Source organism: Hippopotamus amphibius, chromosome 7 (assembly GCF_030028045.1).
Source record: "Hippopotamus amphibius kiboko isolate mHipAmp2 chromosome 7, mHipAmp2.hap2, whole genome shotgun sequence".
Classification (NCBI taxonomy): Eukaryota; Metazoa; Chordata; class Mammalia; order Artiodactyla; family Hippopotamidae; genus Hippopotamus; species Hippopotamus amphibius.
The window spans coordinates 111,722,020-111,742,797 of NC_080192.1; the positions used below are offsets into that span (position 1 = coordinate 111,722,020).

General features: G+C 40.0%; 1 protein-coding gene and 1 non-coding gene across 7 annotated transcripts in view; one reads left to right on the forward strand and one right to left on the reverse strand.

Moving 5' to 3' along the window:
- Window positions 1-266: 266 nt before the first annotated feature.
- Window positions 267-20,778, forward strand: part of SRBD1 (S1 RNA binding domain 1) — a 215,745-nt gene continuing 195,233 nt past the window's right edge. For 4 of the 6 annotated variants that reach the window (XM_057741939.1, XM_057741940.1, XM_057741944.1 and 1 more), the window contains exons 1-4: window positions 267-318; window positions 4,482-4,561; window positions 5,516-5,693; window positions 11,851-12,237. In XM_057741939.1, the coding sequence (XP_057597922.1) occupies window positions 268-318; window positions 4,482-4,561; window positions 5,516-5,693; window positions 11,851-12,237 (696 nt within the window). In that variant the 5' untranslated portion in view covers window position 267. Of the gene's footprint in view, window positions 425-4,481; window positions 4,562-5,515; window positions 5,694-11,850; window positions 12,238-20,778 lie in introns of all 6 variants that reach the window. The other 2 variants (XM_057741941.1, XM_057741942.1) reach the window with 2 other exon arrangements.
- Window positions 8,190-8,262, reverse strand: TRNAW-CCA (transfer RNA tryptophan (anticodon CCA)). The gene has a single exon. It is a non-coding gene; the product is annotated as a tRNA-Trp (tRNA).

A 20,778-nucleotide genomic window follows, 5' to 3' on the forward strand; every position in this document is an offset into this window, starting at 1 on the left:
ACAGAAGGGAAAGAAAGAAAAACTGCGAGCCGGTCTGCCTTTGCAAGCACCTCCAGCCCCACCTCCGCCAGATCCGGGTAAATGGAGCTCCGCCCCCAGCCCTGGAGCGTGTCCCCACCCTAGCGCTCCCACGGGATCCTCGCTCTAGCCCCGCCTCCGTTCCCTTCGGCTCCACACCGCTCCGCGAGCGGCTCGCCTATGCGGCGAGTCAGGCAGAAGCCAGGCGGGACTTCCGGCGTTTGAAAAACTTCCGGCGGGAACCGGAAGATGTGGTCGTACACACAGAATCCCGGGCCTTCTGACACGCTGGGCGGGAAGGTGAGCTGAGCGTCCGTCTTGGCGGTCTTCCTGCGGGCTCGCGCTAGCCCGGCGCCCGGGCTCCGGTATTTTTGGGGCCATTAAAAAGTTCTGAGCGCTTATTTGGGTAATAACATCCCTTTGTAAAGTGAGGCGTTTCATTACATTTTACTGTGTGCCGTCTGTATCTCACACCCTGCCCTCGGAAAACCTCTCCTAGATGCCGCGTGTCACTTGGCGCGTCTTTTCAGTCAAATTGCAGCTCTTTGAGCATAGGGGCAGATGTGGGAAAGCCCGGGCCGACCTAGATTGTTTTCATACTTCAAATGATCGGAGATGGGGGAGGAAGCGCCCTATTCACTGTCAGATCTTGGCCCTGGCAGAATCAGCTGAATCTTCAGCGTTGTGACTGGAGCGTAGGAGGTGCTGAATAACTGTTGAGGAAAGGAATGAATGGGAACTCTCTAGGCGACTTTTCTCGAGCCTCCCATTCGACAGCATGTGATAAATATGATGTATGTGCAATGGGAAGCGAGCCTAGGCTTTGTGTTTGGGGCTCTGGGTTCTAGTCCTTATGCCACATAGATCTTCCCTTTGAGTAAACCATTTCACTTCACCGGATCTCAGGCTTCTTTTTCATAAAAGAGACTATCTGATTTCTGAGGTTCTTTACAGCTCTAGTATTTTATTTTTGTTACTTAGTTAGGGATCTGTGCTGACATTCCAAGCACTTTTGTTGGTGCACAGGGAAGCTTCTTTAGGTGCCTCTTAAAAAGTTGTTCCCCCGTTTTCCTTTAAGTTATCTAATTGTTCTTTTTCCAGTTTTAATGTAGTATTTGTGTGTGTGCGCGCAGGTCTTTCCACTCGCTTCCCCCGATTTTCACTTGCCCTGGCTTTGTGCCTTCTCCCTTAGTAACATAGCAACCTCCAAGTTATTGATATTGAATTGGCTTACGTACCCACAGAGGTAAGAGAGCTTGGAGGAGGGAAAAACTCAAGCCACTAAGAATAGGAATGTTCTTTTGTACCATCACTTTTTCAAGAAAGCAATGAGTGCCATGTATGATGTTGCCTAATAGTGATGGGGGTAAAATGTGTATTCCTATGTAGAGACCATTTTTATATATATTCTTATGTTCACTTAAAAATAGTTATAGAGCAAGTATTAAGTGCCAGACTCTGTATGATACGGAAGTGACTAAGACAAATACTTTCTGGTGTTTACCGCCATGAAGTAAATGTGGGGATGCAGACAATAAACAAGGATAAGTATAGATTATGTTACATAGTGTTACATGATACTCTATAAAGGAAATAGGGTCTTATAATAATATTTTATCTGAGAAACACATTTTAGGCCTAAAATATTGAGATCTAAGAGCTGAGAAGGAGCCAGCCTGTTGATGAGCATGGAATAGTGCTCCCGGCAGAGGGAACCTGGGTTGGGGAAGAATCACACTTGTTATAGGGACTGAAAGCATGTTGTGACTATGGCTGAGGAGCTACAGCGAGTGGTAAATGTGGTTAGAAAGGTCGGCAGAGGTCACTTCTTCAGGGTGTTCTAGAAGGCTATGCTAAAAAATGTAATTTGACTCTGAGTAGAGGATGGAGTAGGAAGTCATTGAATGGTTTTAAAGCACTTTCTAAGTGTTCGCTTGAATGGATATGTGAAGAATGGGTTTTAGGAGCAGGAGTGGAAGCAGGGAGGCCAGTTAAGAGGCTATTATTACAGTAGACCAGGTGAGAAGCGTTTGGGACTAAAGCCTCACTGGAGATCGTGAAGATTTAAGATACGTTTTTGAGGCGGAATTTATGTGACTTACTAATAGATGGGTGTGGGAGATGAAAGAAAAGAGATTTGCAAGGTTTTGGTTTAGCAAATGAAACTTTAGAGGATGATGGCTGTGTTCAGTATCTTGATTGTAGAGATGAGTATACATATGTCAAAGCTTATCAAATCTGTACACTTTAAACATGAACAATTTATTTTATGTCGGTTATAGCTCAATGAAGCTGTTAAAGTTTTTCCAAGGTTCTGACTTAGCAAAGAACCATTCATCTTAGCTGGGTGATGGTGCCATTTACAAAGGTGGGAAAGACTGAGGTCCAGATGGGTTTTAGGACAAGGAATGGTTGTCAGGAGTTCTGTTGTGGATATGGTAAATTTTGGATAATTATGAAGCATAGTTTAAATAGTTTCATAGGCAGGCAGTTTATTATGTAAATCTGAATCTCAGAGGTAAGATTTGGGATGGAGGTATAATGTAGAAGGGGTGGTAGGAGTGGATGATCTGGTTGGGTTGTTTGTTGGGGAGCTTAGCACCTTCAGCTTTTTATTCTTGGGCTGGTCAGAGTCTCCAAAGACGGGTCTTCCCATGCTCTTCCCTAGAGGGTAGGAATCTGACTTGCAGCTTTTGGGGGAGCTCAGTAGGAGAAGGGGACAGGGAATCTCTGTTTAGCATTCAGCCTTTGTGTTTCCCATGTCTGCAACTGTACACAACCTCTAGTCTACAGACTGCTTTACCTTCTCTAGAGAATAAACCTCCAGACTTTTTCCTGGAGCAGTTGTTAATAGCATAAAGTGAAGTAGGGCATCTAGAGATATTCCTGTGCCTCAGGCAGCTTACTCCCTTTACCCTTAGTTCCAAGCTATCAGGCACTGTTTCCTGTGATTTTTTTTGGAGGATACAGCAGAGTAAATTGTTTTGGTTCTGAAATGCTCCCACTGCTGACTTGGGGTTTAAATTTTTATGTAGTAAAATCTGCTATTCTTTTTGGCTTTTGGAATTTGGAGTCATGCCTAGGAAAACCTTTATTCTCCTACTTCCACTCAAAATTATGAAAATAGTCTTCTTTGCCTTTTGTAGTACTGTAGTTTTATTTGGTACATTTAAATCGTCAGTCAGTGTGGAATATATTTTAGTTCATGGTGTGGTGGTAAGAATTAAACACTTGTTTTTCCTCCAGAGGGGTAGCTGGTTGTCTTAATACACCTTATTGAATAATTAATTTCCGCCCTTGCTTGAAATGCCCACCCCCTCATATACTGACTTCCTCTGTTTCTGTTTTTGTTTTATTGTGGTAAAATACACAGAACAGAGAAATTGCAAGTTATCTGCTCCTTTATGATCAGTATCTAGGAGCACTTATTTGAGGAATGTGACCTTGATAAACATAAAATTCCAAAAAGGAGGTGAAGGAAAAGATGGGAGAATATCCTGTCTACTTCTTTAGTTCTCCTGGTTCCGTCTGGGCGCTCTCCTGTCCAGTAGTTCTGCACCCACTGGATTGAGTTGAGCTACAGCTGCGAGGAGGACATGTTCCCTTTTGTGACAACCCCTTTGGTATTTCCGTGAGGTGTTCCTTCTCCAAGTGGGAGTTAGAACAGAGGCATAACGCATGACTGGTTTAGGAACTTGTTTAAAGGGTCACAAGCATGTCAGAGTCTAATGTAGTTTTAATGGTTTGACATACAGTCTTTAGGTAATAAAATTTATCAGCTGAAGTAAAATGGCTTACTTCCTGTGTTGTATGATGTCTCTGGTTATTTGAGTCTTTTTTTTTTTTTTTTAAGAGCTGGGCCTTTGAATTTGGGAAATATTTTCTAGTGACATTTGTGATTAATTATTTTACTTAAATATTGTGAACTTTTATTATAAGGGACTAGGTTATCTTGTTTTAGGAATAACCTGGCTGCTTATTTAGTCAATCAGCACTGTTTATTTGACTGTCAACTTTGTAGATGGGCCTCTACTTAAAATTGTAAGAAGATAAAGAAGACAGAAGGTATTTCTTGCCTGAGATATAGTTTAATAAAGGACTTTATAATTTGCTGTCTGATAAATTATCAAATAATACTTGCAGTATATGCAAGCATATAATTCTAAAAAAATGAAGATTTCTCACCCTATAGGAACTTATATTTTTCCAAAGATGACCGACACTCATTACCTTTTGAAACCATTGGAAGGCTGTTAGCTGCCCTTATAATTGGCAATCACATAGGAGGGGAAGCAAGTATTTAGGCTTGTGAATGATTGTCATTTCCCCCCTATGGCATTTTCTAGCAGCAGAGCTATTGGAGTGTTAGTTTTGAATGGCACATCATTTCATAGACAAAATAGGTGATCAGTCATTGAAGTGATTTAAATCATGCTGATTTCATGTTGTATTTCTTCTTCCAGATGTCATCATTGCCAAGAAGAGCAAAAGTAAAGGTCCAGACTGTGATATCCAAAGATGAATTCTCTTCCTTCTCTGAGTTGTAAGCATATTGGTTTTATATGAGGCAGGAGAATGATGTGTCTTTTAAGGAGATGCATTTTGTCATTTACTAACTTCTGAAGTCATTTGGGTTGAAGAAGGCTGTGTCTTTTTCATTCATTGATGCAACAAATATTTATTGAACTCATGCTGTGTCCCAGGCTCTGTTTAGGTGTTGGTGATAAACTATTGAACAAGGAGAACGTGACCAACTAAATGTAAAATATAATATTTACACTAGAATATAAGGTCCAGGAGGGCAGGGGAGTTTTTTATATTGCTTTAAAACATGGTTTCTCAACTTCAGCACTGTTGACTAGATAATTCTTTGGTATGGGGACTGTTCTTTACATTGTAGGATGTTTAGTAGCATCCCTGATCTCTACCCATTAGTTGCCAATAGCATTTCCAGTTGTGACAATCAAAAATGTCTTTAGACATTGTTTAAAAATGGAAGACCTCACTATGATGATGGTGTGACATGACCCATTTATTAAGATAATAAATGGTTTCCTGTGTCTTGACTGTATGGGTGTGTGTATTGGTTAGGTGAGAGGAGAATGGAGGGAGACCTGTGATTTATAATCAGAAGGTATTTCTGGTCAACTCTCTTTTTTTTTTTTTTTAATTTTATTTATTATTTTTGGGGGGGTACACCAAGTTCAATCATCTGTTTTTATACACATATCCCCGCATTCCCTCCCTCCCTTGACTCCCTCACCACCCTCCCTCGAGTCCCCCCCACCCTCCCCGTCCCAGTCCTCTAAGGCATCTTCCATCCTCGAACTCTCTTGTTTCAGTTCTTAGCAATATCTCCTCATAGTCTGTGTTCACATCACTCCATTTTATATTAAATACCATCTATCTTATTCTTCTTTCAAGAAGCATATATCTCTTTTTCACCTTTAACATTTGGCTTCATTTTTTCTGGAAAACTTTGTCTTTTAACTTTTAGATCATCTGCCTCTGAAGATGACAAGGAGGATAGTGCCTGGGAGCCCGAAAAGAAAGTCCCTAGAAGCCGTAAGCCGCCTGTTTCCAAGGAATCCAAACCGAAGAGGGCTCCACGAGTGAAGAAGAACACCCTACAGACCAATCATGGCTCAGAAGGCGTGGCTGTCAAGGAGGAGCTGGTAGGTGCTTTAGCTGGATGGAGGGAACACTGCAGTGCCTTCCTAATTAGCGATGCTGCTTTCTCCTCACACGGACTAGGACAAAGCAGGTAAATGGCAAAAACTACAGGGCAATGGTGTCCTCTGTCAGGGGTCTTAATAGTATTTACCATCAGGTCCACCATGTTGGAGGAGAAGGAATATTTATCAACTGGCACATTTGTATATCTTGCTGTAAGCAGACACTGTAGCTATACCAATCTGGATTAAAAACAACAACAAAAATAAATTATAGGCTGTGTTGCAGTACTGAAAGAATTATCATTTCCAGAATCATTCACTGTGGTATTCCTTTAAATAACAGCTTCCCTAGTTCATTGAAAAGAATATTCTTTTAACATGCAGTGGGTGCCTGACTTCCCAGGGACTCATTTATTGTGTACGGAGCGGACATTACATTGTACCTTGCTGTGCCCTTGGATAGGGCATTTGAATCAGTCTTTTCTCCTATCAGCCAGCACCTCTGTCTCTTCATCTTTGCATGCAAGCTTTTCACTGAGCACACTTTTAGTGGGTGAGTGGTTAGGTTTTACCTATAGCTGAGAAAGTATTGACTTGTTGGCGGAATTTGGAGGTTTTTCATTAAGCATGGCATAGCTGCACTTAAAGGTAGCTTGATTGCCTAATTAGGAAATATCTCTTAGTTCCATGGTTCTTTGTATTGGGCTCACAAACCCTTTGAGAATTTGATTATAGTTATGAACCTTCTCTTCAGAAAATGTACACGTGCCTATCCTGTAAGTTTTAAAGTATGGTTCCCGAGTGTACAGCTTAAGAGCCCTTGTCATGGTGACTTCTTGATGCTTCCCATAGTGCTTGGTATATGTATATTTTTTTTAAAGAGAAAAAGAGATTTCACATGGAAAGTCTCTCACTTAAGAGATATTCCATAAGTTTTCTAGCTCAAAGTGCATGGAACGTGTTAGAAGATTTCATTTCATTGGTTTGGCATCTTGCTCTGGTGTATATTCCACCGTGGAACAAAATAATCGAAAACCCTGATTTGGGTGGAGCTAGAATTGGTTTTGGGTGGAGCTAGAATTGATAGCCTCTGAATAATTTTAAAATCTGTTGTTAGCAAACATTGTAGACAAAATCCATCATTATTCAGTCTCTTCCTCTGCATGTTGCTGTAATTTGCCCATCCACTGGCCACTCCTCTTCATTCTTTGAAGACTTTAGCTCCTGCTTTGTATCTTCCCCTCTGCCATCTTCTGTCATTATTCTCAGTGATACCCCCCTCCACTTGAATGAGCTTTCTAATACCCTGTGATCCTAGTTCTTTAACCTTCCCACCTCCAGTGACTTTTTCACTGGAGTGACTTCTTCTCTACCTTCACCGCCCCTCTTGTGATCTCAACCTGAATCATGTCGTGACCAGACCATGCTACCACTGGCATTTCTTTTCCACCTATCTCACTTTTATACCATTGGGTCACCATTTCCTGTTTTTCCAGCTTACTTGCTCAGGTGCGCCCCCTGCCACAATTTTGCAAATTTGTCACAACTTCTCATCACTAGTTCTCAGCCTGGGGAACTTGAAAAAAAAAATATCAATGCCTAGGCCCTTTTTCCAGACCAGTTAAATCTGGAAAGAATTCTGGAGGTGGGCCTCGGCACCAGTAGTATTATTTTCTTAAAACTCACTCTTTGTGTGATTTTTATGTACAGCCAGAGTTGAGATCCACTACCTAATCCTTTTACTCCAGGGCTCTGTCACTGTCCGTCAGCCCTTTTCTTTTCCTACCTAATCTAGCCTCGATTATATAATCACTATTTTTGAACAGTCTCCCCATTTGCCCTTCTTTTATTCGATCCTACGTGGCTCATTAAATCCCAGCACTGGGTGAGCCATAGCCTCTCCTGCCTGCATTGAGCAGCTGACTGTTGCGGGGAACAGTCTCACCAATGACCTAATTTGCTTTACTTTAGATTCATAATCTCAGACCTCAAAATTGCATCAGAAATACCTGGTAGATTCATTATTTTTCTCCAGCAGGTTTGTTTTTCCACCTCTTTCTCTTTTCTTAAACTTCCTAAATTTCTTTCTCTTCTCTCGCTCAGCTGAGGACATTGCCTGTTATTTATTTGAGAATATATGAAGTTTCTCATTTTCTCATGACCAAGCTGTCTGTATTTGTGTTCACATTCTGTCCTGTTGCCATGACATGAAATGTCATTCCTCCTGCCAAGGATTGGTTTGCCGCTTGGGCTTAAGATCCACTCTTGTGCAAGGTCTCTGTTCCCTCTGTTATCTCCGTTCTTTTCTCATGTCAACTTTTCTTCCCCAATTGCGATAGAGTATAAAGTGCTCTTTTACATCTAATTAAAAATAAATTTTACTTATTTATTTGGTTACGCTGGTTCTTAGTCGCAGCATGTGGGATCTTTAGTTGTGGCATGTGCACTCCTTTAGTTGCAGCGTGCAGGCTCTTAGTTGCAGCATGTGGGATCTAGTTCCCTGACCAGGAATTGAACCCGGGCCCCCTGCATTGGGAGCGTGGAGTCTTAACCACTGGACCATCAGGGAAGTCCCTACATCTAATTTTTAAGACGCCTTACCTTGACTCCATATCTCTCTCCCAAGTATCTGTCAGGCTCACACACTACAACACAAGGCAAGGTCAAGGCCAAGGCCTGTTGACTGATTCAACTGATAAAGACACAAGTAGCCAGTTTTTTGATTTAGACAGTGTCAGCAAGAGCAAAAAGAAGAATGGTCAGATTCTTCCTTGAGTTTTGGGTTTAGTGATAGGCTACATAATTACCATTTGAAGTGTTAAGGGTGATTAAAAAACTCATGAAGGCAAAAGAAAATGAACTGTGATTATTCAGGTTAAATATAAGGAGAAAAAGTATTTTCATGGCTTATTAAACTTGAGTATGTTACTGAGGAAGGCTGTAGAATCTTAGAAGCTTTAAACATGGAGAGATATTTCCATATGTTTTTGATCTGTGTTTTGATCCAAACATGTTTGGATACATTTTTCTCAAAATTTTTGATCTTTGGACTCCTTCACACCCTTAGAACTTACTGAGGATGCCAAGGAACTTTTGCTTATGTGGGTTATATCTAAATAATTACCATATTAGAAATTAAAAGTGAGAAAATATTGATCACTTTAAAAATAATAATAAGCCCATTACACGTTAATGCAAATAACATGCTTTAATGAAAAATAAGTCTTTTCCCCAAACAACAGAATAATTATTGAGAAGAATGATGTTGTTTTACATTTTTTACAAATGTCTTTAATGTCTGATTTACTAGAAGATAATTGAAATAAAGAAATCCCAGCCTCCACACAGATATGTATTTGGAAAAGGGAGTGGTATTTTAATAGCCTTTTCAGATAATTGTGGATATTATTTGATACTATAAATAAAACTCAGTAAGTGGTAGTTTTTAAAAGGTTTCATTGTGGAATCTGTCACCATACTGTATTTTATTATATTAAAATCCATTGGTCTGTGTTATTTGAATGGATCTTTTACCCATGTGTGATTCTGTAACATTATATGTTGGTCATTTGGAAAATACTGGTTCACTGATTTACTGTGAGACAACCTCTGCACGTCAGTACACGTTGGCCTACAGCAGAAGTGCTTTATGTGTACATTTGTGCTTTATGTACATTTTAGTACCAAATATGAAAAAGGTGTGTTTTCAAGGATCTAAATTTTAAAAATTAATAACTTTTACTGCTTCGTTCTTAAGTGAAACTGACATTGTTTTATTTCAACTGTGTGACAGTGAAGGAAACAGTGATTGCTAGTACAGCTTGGTGCCACTGCCTTGGTTTTTGCTACCATTGCTCTTGCACCATCAGTGAAATGTCACATAGTGCCTTGGCATTTTTATGAAAATAGTTGTGACCTTGCAGGCCCTCTGAAAGGGTCTCAGGGGTCTGTGAACTACACTGAGAAACACTAGGTAAATTCTGCGCAAAGACTCCAGAGAAGATACCTTTAAGTGTCTAATTTTTCATTGCTGGCTTTTCTTTTTTTCCTCTTACTTTAAACCCCCACCTTTTGTCATTTTATTTTTTCTTTATTTCTCCATCTACGTCCTTTTCCCTCTCCTGTCAGGTGGTCTGGGTGTGGTAGCCATGGTAGTGATGGGGTATCAGCAGATATTTGATTGCTTACCATTAGCCAGGCAACATGTTCACCACTTCACTTGTGTGATCTTACTTAATCATCACAACCCCTTGAGGCAGGTGCTGTAATTACCCTGATTTTATAGACCAGAAAGCCAAGGGGAGAGATGGATCACAAATAGTAAGTAAGGGAACTCGGTTTCTGAGTCAAGAACATGGTTTTGTCAGCATTTCCAGAACCGATATATCTCTCCTGGGTGTTTTTACATCAGCCATACTCATACGAGTGGTGTGTAAAACCAGAGTGCTGGTTTAATAATTAATAGTTTGATATAACCATCACAAGGAGTTAAATTCTTAAGACTGGCACTGTCTCTCGTTGGCAGCTGAAGTAAGTAGGGAATTAAATAATAATCAGAAATTAAGTTGATGAGCATGTGCTCAGAATAGGAGAATTAGATAAATCTATTCATTTGGGTTTATTGAATGCCTACTGTGGTCGAGACACTGTGCTAATCACAATGAGAACTGAATGTTTTAATTGCGTGAATCTAAGGTAGTCTGATGTATCCATCTCATAGGAGGGCTGTCTTACTACTGGGACCAGAATTACTCAGAATTTGTTTGCTAACCTTTCCTCTTCGTTGTACGTTACTTAGAATGCTGATCATATCTGTTTTTACAGTTCTCCTTTTTTGGTTCCTCAAGGGCTGGCAACTCTCTGTATGATTGACACATTCTTTCTTTAGCTATGCCAATTAATTTGATCAGGTTATTATCAACTCTTATGGACTTGGGGAGGCATTCTATTTTTATACTTCTGTTCTTATCTATTATGTTCCAATTAAAAATGTAATACTCAGGGAGCTGTTTAATGTATTATATATCATTTCCAGATTAGGTGGTGGGTGGGCATTAGGATGGGGAGGTTTGCTCTTTATGGTAGTTCCCAGTTTTTTCAGTAGTCATTAATTATGGAAAAATATTTGATAGGAGAGAAAATGGAATATTGACTAAAATTTAGTTTGGGAGCCGTTCTTTTATTCGAGCTTGTGCCGTCTGCATCACTTAGGTAACTGAAAACAGGCTAGCTTGTGAAATTGTAAACTCCATGGGGTAGGGTCTGTATCTTATTTACTGCTGTAGTCTCAAAATGAGTGCCAGATGTCATTGCTTCACACCTGAGTTGTCACCTGGGGGGAGGGGCGGGTAGTACAGAGAGTAGTGCTTGGACACCTGTGTGTACTGCCGTGTAGACTCTTACTAAGGAAAAATGCCTGGTATTACCCTGATGCCCTGCCATGTTTTCTGTTCTCTGTCTGCATGAACTGGTGGCAGGTGTAGTATGTAGAGTTTTATGAGCCTGTGAATGTTACTCTTCTCCCCCTAAAGGGTTGACTTTTGACTGCAAGTTTTAAATCTTGGTCTTTCTGCCCATTATATATCTATCCTTTACTTATTTAAAAAAATTAAACTTTCACCTGTAGTTGTAAAAAAAAAAAAAAAGAATACAGAGAGATACCATGTACCCTTTATCATATTTCCCCCTATGGTAACATTTTGCAAAACTATAGTTAAATATCACAACCAGGATATTGACATTGATAAAATCCACTGATCTTATTTACATTTCTCCAGTTTTGTTTTCATTTCTGTGTGTATGTGTATGTATATTTAGTTCTGTGCAATGTGTGTAGGTCTGTGCAGCCACCACACAGAGCAATTCTATCACAAGAATCCCTAGTGTTGCCCTTTTATAGTCATACCCACCTCCCAACCCCCACCCCCATCTCTGACCCCAGTAACCACTAATTCTCTCAGGAATGTTGTATAAATACAATCATATAGTATATAACCTTTTGAGATTGGTGTTTCTCCTCCACTCAACATAATTTCCTTGAGATTCTTCCAAATTATTGTGTATGTCTACAATTTGTGCCTTTTCATTGCTGAATAATATTCCAGAGCCATTGGTTTTTATCTTCTCATTCTTGTGTGATCTTTTTGTGATTCGATAGAATAGCTCTGTGGCTATTGCTGATGTTGATTTAGAAGACCGAAAAAATAAATTAGAGACTGTGCAGACTCTGAAAACAGCAAAGGTGAAACGGAAAAATTCAGCTCAGTCACCCTCAGCTCGGAAGACCAAAAAACTGAAAGCTGATGAAGAAACCAACAAAGCCAGCAGCGTAGAGAGTGGAAGTAACAGCACAGAGACACCGTCCACAAGCACCACGTGGGAAGGCGGGTGCAAGAAGGAGGAGGATAAAGACGACTTCACATGCAGTCAGTCGCCTTTGAAGAAAGTGAAGACAGAAACATGTCCTCAGGGGCAGCCTGTCAGGTTTCCGACAAATGCCAACAATGTTCAGGAGGAGGTGGAAATGAACTGGGACATAGTACAGGTATGTGCAGCCTCTTTCTGTCACTTCAGTTCCTTTGATTCCTTTCTTTTTGACTGGGATGGGGCTAGGAAGGACTGGGAGTTTTCAGTTCTCTTTTCACTTTTGCCAATGATTCCTGGAAGCTTTAGCCGTTGGTTCCTTTCTTGGGTATGCTGTTTGGTATTATAGCTTATTGTCATCAGTTCTTCAATAAAAAGCTATGACCTTAGGCAAGGTAGATCACCACCGCAGTATTCTAGTGAACATGTCCTATATAGATAGATTGCATCAATAGATTGGGCCTTCTGAGTTCCTTGCTAAGTTTTTGCTTTGCACTTGGACTGTATTTGCCTATATAAGCAGTGCAAGTGATTAAGTCATTGGCCATTAGTACATCTATTTAACTCTTAGTGCAATGTTGTACTAGACTATGAACAAGGCCTAGTAATTTCTTAAAGGAAAATTCTATCTGAATTCCAACTTGAGCTACCATAATTATGTTTCTTACTACAGGAGAAATAGGAGTTCTCCCAGTTTATTTGGCTGGCTTTGGGGATGGTAGAGAAGACCTGAAGAGTGACTCTTTGTTTCTTTTCTTTTTTTAAAATATTTATTTGTTTATTTATTTTTGGCTGCACCAGGTCTTAGTTGTAGCACTTGCAGTCTTCATTGTGGCATGTGGGGTCTTTAATCGCAGCATGCGGGCTTCTTAGTTGCTTCATGCATGCTGGATCTAGTTCTCTGACCAGGGATTGAACCTGGGCCCCCTGCATTGGCAGCATGGAGTCTTACCCACTGGACCACCAGGGAAGCCCCTGAAGAGTGACTACTAAACTGATTCTCAACCTTTTGTCTGCCTGGATACACTCTGGGAATGAATGGTTCAAACTTAATCATAGCAGTGCCCCTCAGGGTAGATGGGGGTAACCTCCTTCCTTCTTATCTGTCCCATGGTGATTCTGATGTCTACTCTTTCCTGTGCTGGGAATTACTGTTCTAGAGTCCAGTGCCTCTGCTGAGTAATACTATTTCTCAGTCTGGGATCGTCTGTGTGTTACCTTTTTCTTCAGAGGAACTTCTTTTTACCTATGCTTCCTTTTCTATTACCTATTAGTCGAACATCGCCAGTAATTTTTAATTATGATTTTTCTTCTCTCTGACTCGTTAAGGAATAGAATGTTGCCTCATAGTTTTGTTCTCAATCTCGTTCCTGAATAGTTCAAAGTTTCCTGGAGAAATAATATATTTAGGCTCCTTTCTATGCCTTCTTTTTCTTTTTTTCATTTAGGCCTACAAGGAAATGTTTTAAAAGGGTGGTTCATGGCAGCTTGCATCAGGTTCACCCTGAAGGCTTTCTTAACACACAGACTCCTTGGTTCCAGTCTAGACCTACAGGGGCAGGTGGATGTGTCCTACTTCCCTTCTCTTCTCCTTTACTTTTAGGCTTACTTCTGCTGTTGACATAGATCTGCCTCTAGTAGGTGACCCTGAGCAGGAAGGAGGAAGGTTTCAAAGTCCAGGAAATCTCTTGAACTGTGGAAATAAGTTTTTCAAAATGAAGTCAAGGGCCACTTATTCTGTGAAACTTTGCTTCACACCCCTATCTCCTAATCTGTGTAACAGAGAAGGAGATGAAAATGACCCTGCCTTTGCTGGTCCTCTTGATTACAAGTTATAGAAACCCATTTCTCATGAGCTTAAACAGAAAAGGGTTTATTACCAAGGACACATAGGCCTTTCAAAGAATGCAAGGGACAAAGTGTGAGTGAGTCTCCTAAAGGCCTTGAACCAGAAATTGGAAAACTGAGGACTTGAGAAAGTCACTTTCCCAGTTTTCTCTCTTTCAGGGGTTTCACGATCACCCATTTTTGCCCCTTCTCTGTTTGTCTGAGTTATTTTCTCTCGGCAGATATTCCTGCTTCTTTACCAAGGGTGAAAAATGACAGCTCCACAACTCATTTACCACTAGTTTTAGCTTGTGAGGAAGGAAAAGTGTGTGGTGAATAGTTCCCCAGCTGCCTGAGGGTGAGTGGCAGAAGAGCAGCCAGGAGTAAAGGCTTCATTTGTAAATCGTTAGCAGCAGTGTCCATGGTTGTGTTGTTCGAATATCAAATGGAAGCAAGTTTTCAGGTTCTAGAACTATTTTATGGCCTTTGGCCATATTATTTGGGTAACATGGGTGTGCTTGTCTTTCCTTTCAATTCCAAGCATATCTTCTCCTCTTCCTTATTGAAAGTGATTTTTGACAGCTCAGACAGGCTTATTCTCAGCATGAGGCACTCCTTGCTTGTGAGTTGGAAGAAGTGGTTGCCTCAGCTGCTGCCTTCGCTGAGCACCCTGAGGACAGCTAGTAAGCTCAACATTTTCTAAATGGGTTTAGGGAAATTGCCTGGGGAACTTAAGGTGTGATTTACATGTTTGGGTTTTTAAAAAATTTAACCAGATGCAGTCATTCTTGTCTAACCTTGAGTTAACTTTTATAGACAAGTCTTGTAGTGTATGTGGACTTCCTGTCCTATACTTTTTTATTCTCTATAAGCAGGAGAGAGAATCATTTTAGCTTAGTGCTGCATTCCTTCTTCCAAACATGGTTGAGGACAGTGGCAGGTGTTGGGGGAAAGGGGCTGAGAGGAGTGAGTCAGCAGTGCCAAGTCAGGTAGTCAGGAAGGCCTTGAACATTTGAGTGAGGACCAGACTCAATGAAATGCCTGTGGTGTGCATTTTATCTGTCACAGATTAAATGTATGTCCAAGTTCTTTTGGGAGGTCCTAACAAGTTCTAGTTAGTAAGAAATGGTCAATGGCGCTTAATTGTATAGGAATTATTAATTATTACTAACTGAACGTGAGGAAAATGTCATTTCTGTTTCCTTCACTTTGTGTGCTGTTCCCCATGGACCCTGCCCACCATGACACTTTGATCCTGTTTTTTCCCCTCAGGGTATGTTTCTCAATTCTGAAAAGTCTACAGCTTTTTTCAGGAACGTCACTGTCTTATTCGGGGAGGGGAAACTAGATTGTCAATACTTTACATATAAACACACTTTGTGTCTATTTCCTAATCAGGTTTGGGGAGCACCAGACTCCTTGAGAAACAGCCTACTTCAGCCCTTCCCCCAAACTGCAAATGTGTGGTTGGCATCAGAAACTAGTTTTTGTTAAAGTATATTTTATCATTACACAAATATGTTGTGAATACCATACCCTTTATAAGAATTTGAAGAGGTGATTAGTTACAGGCAGTTTTTGAGAAAATGAAGTGCTCCCAAGTGGTGATTACGATTATGTAGTGTCTTTATTTGGAGGGGGAGAGGGGGTGGGAGTGGGGCGGCCATATATAATATCTTAGTAATGTTTGCTAAATTAGGGAGGAAAAGCAAGCAAAAACCTCTTTATTAGCCATTTCCCCCATTCTTGCAAGAAGATGATGTGGGATTATATGGGTGAAGAAGATCACGGGATGAAAGAATAGGGGGAAGAAGAGGGACAGGAAGGAGACGGGTGTCTCTGAGTTGGTGTTCCCACTGGCCTTCTGCACATAAGCATGCACTATACGTTAGGTTAGCCTGTGTGTTCCAGGAGGGATTAAGTAAAAGAAAGTGGATTGGCCCCTTTTATTTTTATAATTTAGCTCATGGTATTTTTTATGGGCTTTAAAAGAAACTTTCTGAAATATATATATGCATGTGTGTTACATATATATGTAAAATTGTACATGAGTGTTCGTAAAGGTAACCATGTAACAAGCTTTCAGATCAGGAAACAGAACATAACCAGCACCCTAGAATCCCTTCATACCCTTTTTCAATCCTCTGTCCCATTTCCTAAAACGACTCTTCTGACTTCTAACAGCATAGTTTTTCCTTTTGCAATCTTTAAGGAAACTTAAGTGTGTGATAAAATAAATGATATAATAAAATAAATAGGTAAGGGTAAAGAGAACAGCAGTAATCAAAAGTGTTTTAGAAGGGAGGTGTCCAGTTGCTGGTTTGATTTTGAATAAAAAATTCCCTGTCTCAATCTACTCATTTGAGTGTCATTTAATTTAGATGCTAGTTCTTTTAAAATGCTGTCTGGATTAATTTAATTTAAGGCAATAGTTTAGTTGTTGGTACCCAGAAGTTTTCTTTTTTAACTGAGGAAATGGGAATATAGATTTTGAGGAGTAAATTCTCAAGCCCCTTGGGGGAAAGGCCATTTTGTTGGAGGTTTTAGACACCAGCGGACAGTATGAAGGCACCACGTCTTGTCTGCAGTGGGATTCAGGAAGAGAAGGAAGGCGATTTGATTAATTTGTATTGATACTTTTGCCTGAAGAAAATCATCTTGCTTTGCACGCAAATCAAATTTTTGAAAAGGGGGACTTTCGGCAATTTACTTAACTTCTTTGGGCCTCAGTTTTTGTATCTGTAAAATGGGAATAATAATAGCATTTATCTCATATAGTTTAAATGAGTTAATATTGAATATGTAAAAGTGTGTGTGGAACATAATAAGCCCTACACAGGTATTAGCTTAAAACAAGTCACAAAAAGCGCCTCTCTATTTAAGCCTTAGAGGTGAAAAAAATATTGAGACTGCCTTCCTTTTTACTTAACCCTCATTCCTATTCACCAATTAACTATAAAAATTGTTAGAGTAATAAGTGTAATAGTTTAAATAAGTAATAGTTTAAAAGTAAAAATTTTAGTAGTTCCCCGCCTTACCCCTGCCCGTCCTTAACATTGGATCTCTACTTTTACCTCTTAGTTATTTCTTTGTTGTTTACCTCATTTGTCTAAAACACAGATTGCTGGGCCCCACCCCAGAGGTTCTGATTCAGTTGATATGCGGTCGGGCTCAAGACTTTACATTTCTAACAAGTTTCTTGATTACGCTTATGCTGCTGGTTGGGGAACCACGGGTTGTGAACCACTGCTCTAGTCCCCAGATCTCATTGACTCATAAAATGTCAAGGGAATTTATGGGGGTGGGGGGGGGAGGGTTGACTCCACAGCTGAAATCAAGTAGTGAGCAGATCAGTCATTCAGTGGCTTGATATTGAGCATAGGATAAAGTTCAAACTATTTTTAGAATTCACCATCTAGCTCCATCCACTTTTGCATTTCTCACTCATCTGAATACCCCTTGTACATTTTAGCATTACTGAACATAGAAATTAAAAAAAAAAGTGCAGTGGTTCCTCATCAGTGGCTTTTGATATGCTCTTCTCTCTTCCTAGAATTCCTGCCCCCATTTGGCTGCCTGGAGATACTTTCATTCTCTTGTTGCTTTTCCATTCCTGCAGAGGTAGATGTTTCTTCCTCCCACGTGCTCTCAAGGCAGTCTGTATATGTTTCTGTCAGAGTACTGATCACACAGTATTTAACTGTCTACTTATCTGTCTTCTTTCTAGCTTATAAGCTTCTTGACAAGAGGGACTTGGTTTTTTACATTTTGTTTATCACTGGCTTGGTATGGTTATAGGCATATCATATGAGCTAAAACAAATGTTTGACTGAATTAAGACAGAAGAAATTGGGTGATTTGGAGGCCCCAAAGTTGTGACTGCTTGTATGTAGTTTTATTATCCTTAATTTCAAGAAGCAAATTTTCATAAGCAGCAGTACACACCCCCTTAACACATATGATGCTTCTGGATTTGTAAGGACCTAGTACTATCCAGGTGCGGGTCTGGAGTCTTAGCTGTCTTGGGCCCCTTTTACTTAACAATCGCTGAGCTAGTTTAGGATAGTGGGAGCCTGTGGGTTCTAATGATCACCCAGTTCCAAAATAATGAGCATTTTTGTCATTTTCATGTCTTATGTCCATCTTTCAGAATCTGGCCTTTCAAGGGTCAGCTGAAATGCTACCCCTGCAGCAAGCCTTCCTTGATTCACCAGGGAGATCGTTTTCTTCTTTGAAAACATTATACCACTGATTCTCTGGTGTGTTCTGTTTATATGTACTTACTTACATTAATGTTTTATCTTCCCTTCTAGATTGTTTATTCCTCGAAGACAGTGAAGTTTGAGACCAGGCTTGGGAAGGGATTTTAAAACTGTGCTGCAATGGTTGGACTTTTAATGGTAGTTAGATAAGAGTCTTTGGAGCTTATGTTCAAAAGAAGAAAAAGAGGAAAAAAATAAAGGACTTATATATGTGTTTTAGAAATATAATCAGTAGTAATACAGAGAGGTTGAGAACAAAAAAAACTGCTCTGTAGTTCAGGTAAAAGAAGATAATAGAAAGGGAACTTGAGGGGAAAGAACAGACATTTTAGAAGTTCAGTTTGCTTCCTTGGTGACAGGTTAGATGAATGGGATTGAGAACACACAGTGAAACTGAGGACATTGATTAGAATGCTTTTGGTTGCAATAAGAGAAAACCCATCTCGAACTGGCTTAAACAATAAAGGAGATTTATTGACTTAGGTAACACAAAAGTTACCTAAGTGCACTGCAACAGTCTCTGTACAATTCTTTTAGCACTACCATCCAGCTTCAAGAATCTACTTGTATAAACTGTTTCTCCAGAGGAAGAAATTGTACCTGGGACCAGAGTTCTAGGCCAGATCTTGAGCTTCACGCTGACTGGACTAATCTCTCTGGCCACACTCTGGCTGTTGTAATTCTAAAATGACTGGTTACTGAACAAAATGCTGTGGAGGTGGAGTTGAGGTCAAGTGTTCTGTAGCCACAAAGCTGCTACATAACGGGGAGGTATTGTTGGGGGAGATAACCGCAGTATCCTCTAAGGTTTCTGTGGTAGGAGATGATGTTGACTGGAATAGGAAACAGGAAGAGGTACAGGTTTGAGGGAGAAAATACTAATGAATCTGATTTGTAGGGGTCAGGGATAACACCAAGCAAGAGGAGCATTTCTGAATGATAGAGCAGCCTCATGAAGACCTCTGAAGAGGGAAGCAACTGGGCTTGTTCTAGGAAATGAACACTGTTCTAGGAGCAGCCCTTTGGGGCTGGCTTCCAATGAGGGGAAGACTGAATAAGATGAGGTTGGAGAGGGAGGCCAGTGTTTCTTGGGTCATGGTAAGGGCTTTGGATTATAAATGCTATGGGAAACCATTGAAAGGTTTTGACTAGTCAGGTGACATGATCCAGTATATATTTTGAAAAGATAATTCTTGTGGTTTTATGGGAATTGACATAGATGAGATTGGAGTGGATGCAAGAAGCATAGTAAAAGGCAATTGCAGTAATCCTGGCTTGAACTAGACTGGACTGTGGGGAAGACATGCAGAGCAGTGATAGACTAAAGAAATATTTTGCCACTACAGTTGATTGACTCTTACGATGGAGTAGATTTAAGAGTTAAAGGAGTCAAAAGAGTTGAAGACTCTTAGTTTTCAGGCCTGAACTGGTATTTGAATGGACATAAGGGGAAAACTGGAAGAGGAAGAAGTTTGAGAGGGAAATCACTTTTGCAAGTTCAGAGTTTGAGATGCCTAATAGGATTTCAAGAGGTAGGTCAGGTAGCTGCCTAAATGAGTCTGGTGCTCATGTGGAAGAGAGCTAGGGCTGGAGATGTGGAGCTGGCATTCTCCGAATGGGTGATAAGATGTAGGCCTCAGGATTTCAGGTGCACAGAGGAATGAGAGTATCCTCGATAGTCTCTGGAGTTCAGCCATTTATTTCATCTGTAGTTTTGAAATTCAGTCTCTTTTATATATTGACTGATTTTTTTTATTGGAGTATAATTGCTTTACAATGTTTCTGCTGTAGAACAAAGTGAATCAGCTGTGTGTATACACATCTCCCCTCCCTTTTGAGCCACCCTCCTACCACCACCCCCTATCCCATCCCTCTGGGTCATCACAGAGCACCCAGCTGAGCTCCCTGTGCTATATAGCAGCTTCCTATTATCTATCTATTTTACACATGGTAATATATATGTGTATTGATTTTGTTAAGCAGTTGATCATGTTCATTCTTTAATAATTTTTGAATTTTTTTCTTGTATTTTTGGCATACCTTGAACATCAAGATTGAAATAATAATAAAGCGTATGCCTTTCATGATTTGCTTTAAAAAAATCCTCTTAGGTTTTGAGAATGGTCACTGAAATTGCATTTTATTTTTTCTCTTCTCCAGGCTGACTTCTCTAAACTTTTCTGCTTGCTTGTACTTTTTTGCTGAAACCTATAGACTTGTTTTTTAAAAAATAATTATTTTGAGTATGTAGTATATGGGAATGATACAAAATTCCAAAGACACAGAAGGATCTTCCTGCCCTAGCTATAAGCCAACCAATTACCTTTCCCTAAACTAAGCCGTGCTCCAAGTTCTTGTAATTCATTCCATATCAGTTCATATAAGAGTAAGTTGTGTGGTATTCTGCTCCATGGGCATATCATAATTTATTTACCAGTTCCCCATTGTAGACTGGTTTTTTGCTGACTTCTACCATACTGGAAAAAGTTCTTTAAAACATGTCACTGTAAGTAATATCATTTTCCAGAGATATAAATATATCAGAACAAATTTCCAAGAGTGTAACTGCTGGGTCACAGAGTTTACGCATTGTAAATTTTGATAGATAATGCCAAATTGTTCTTCCTCCAGAG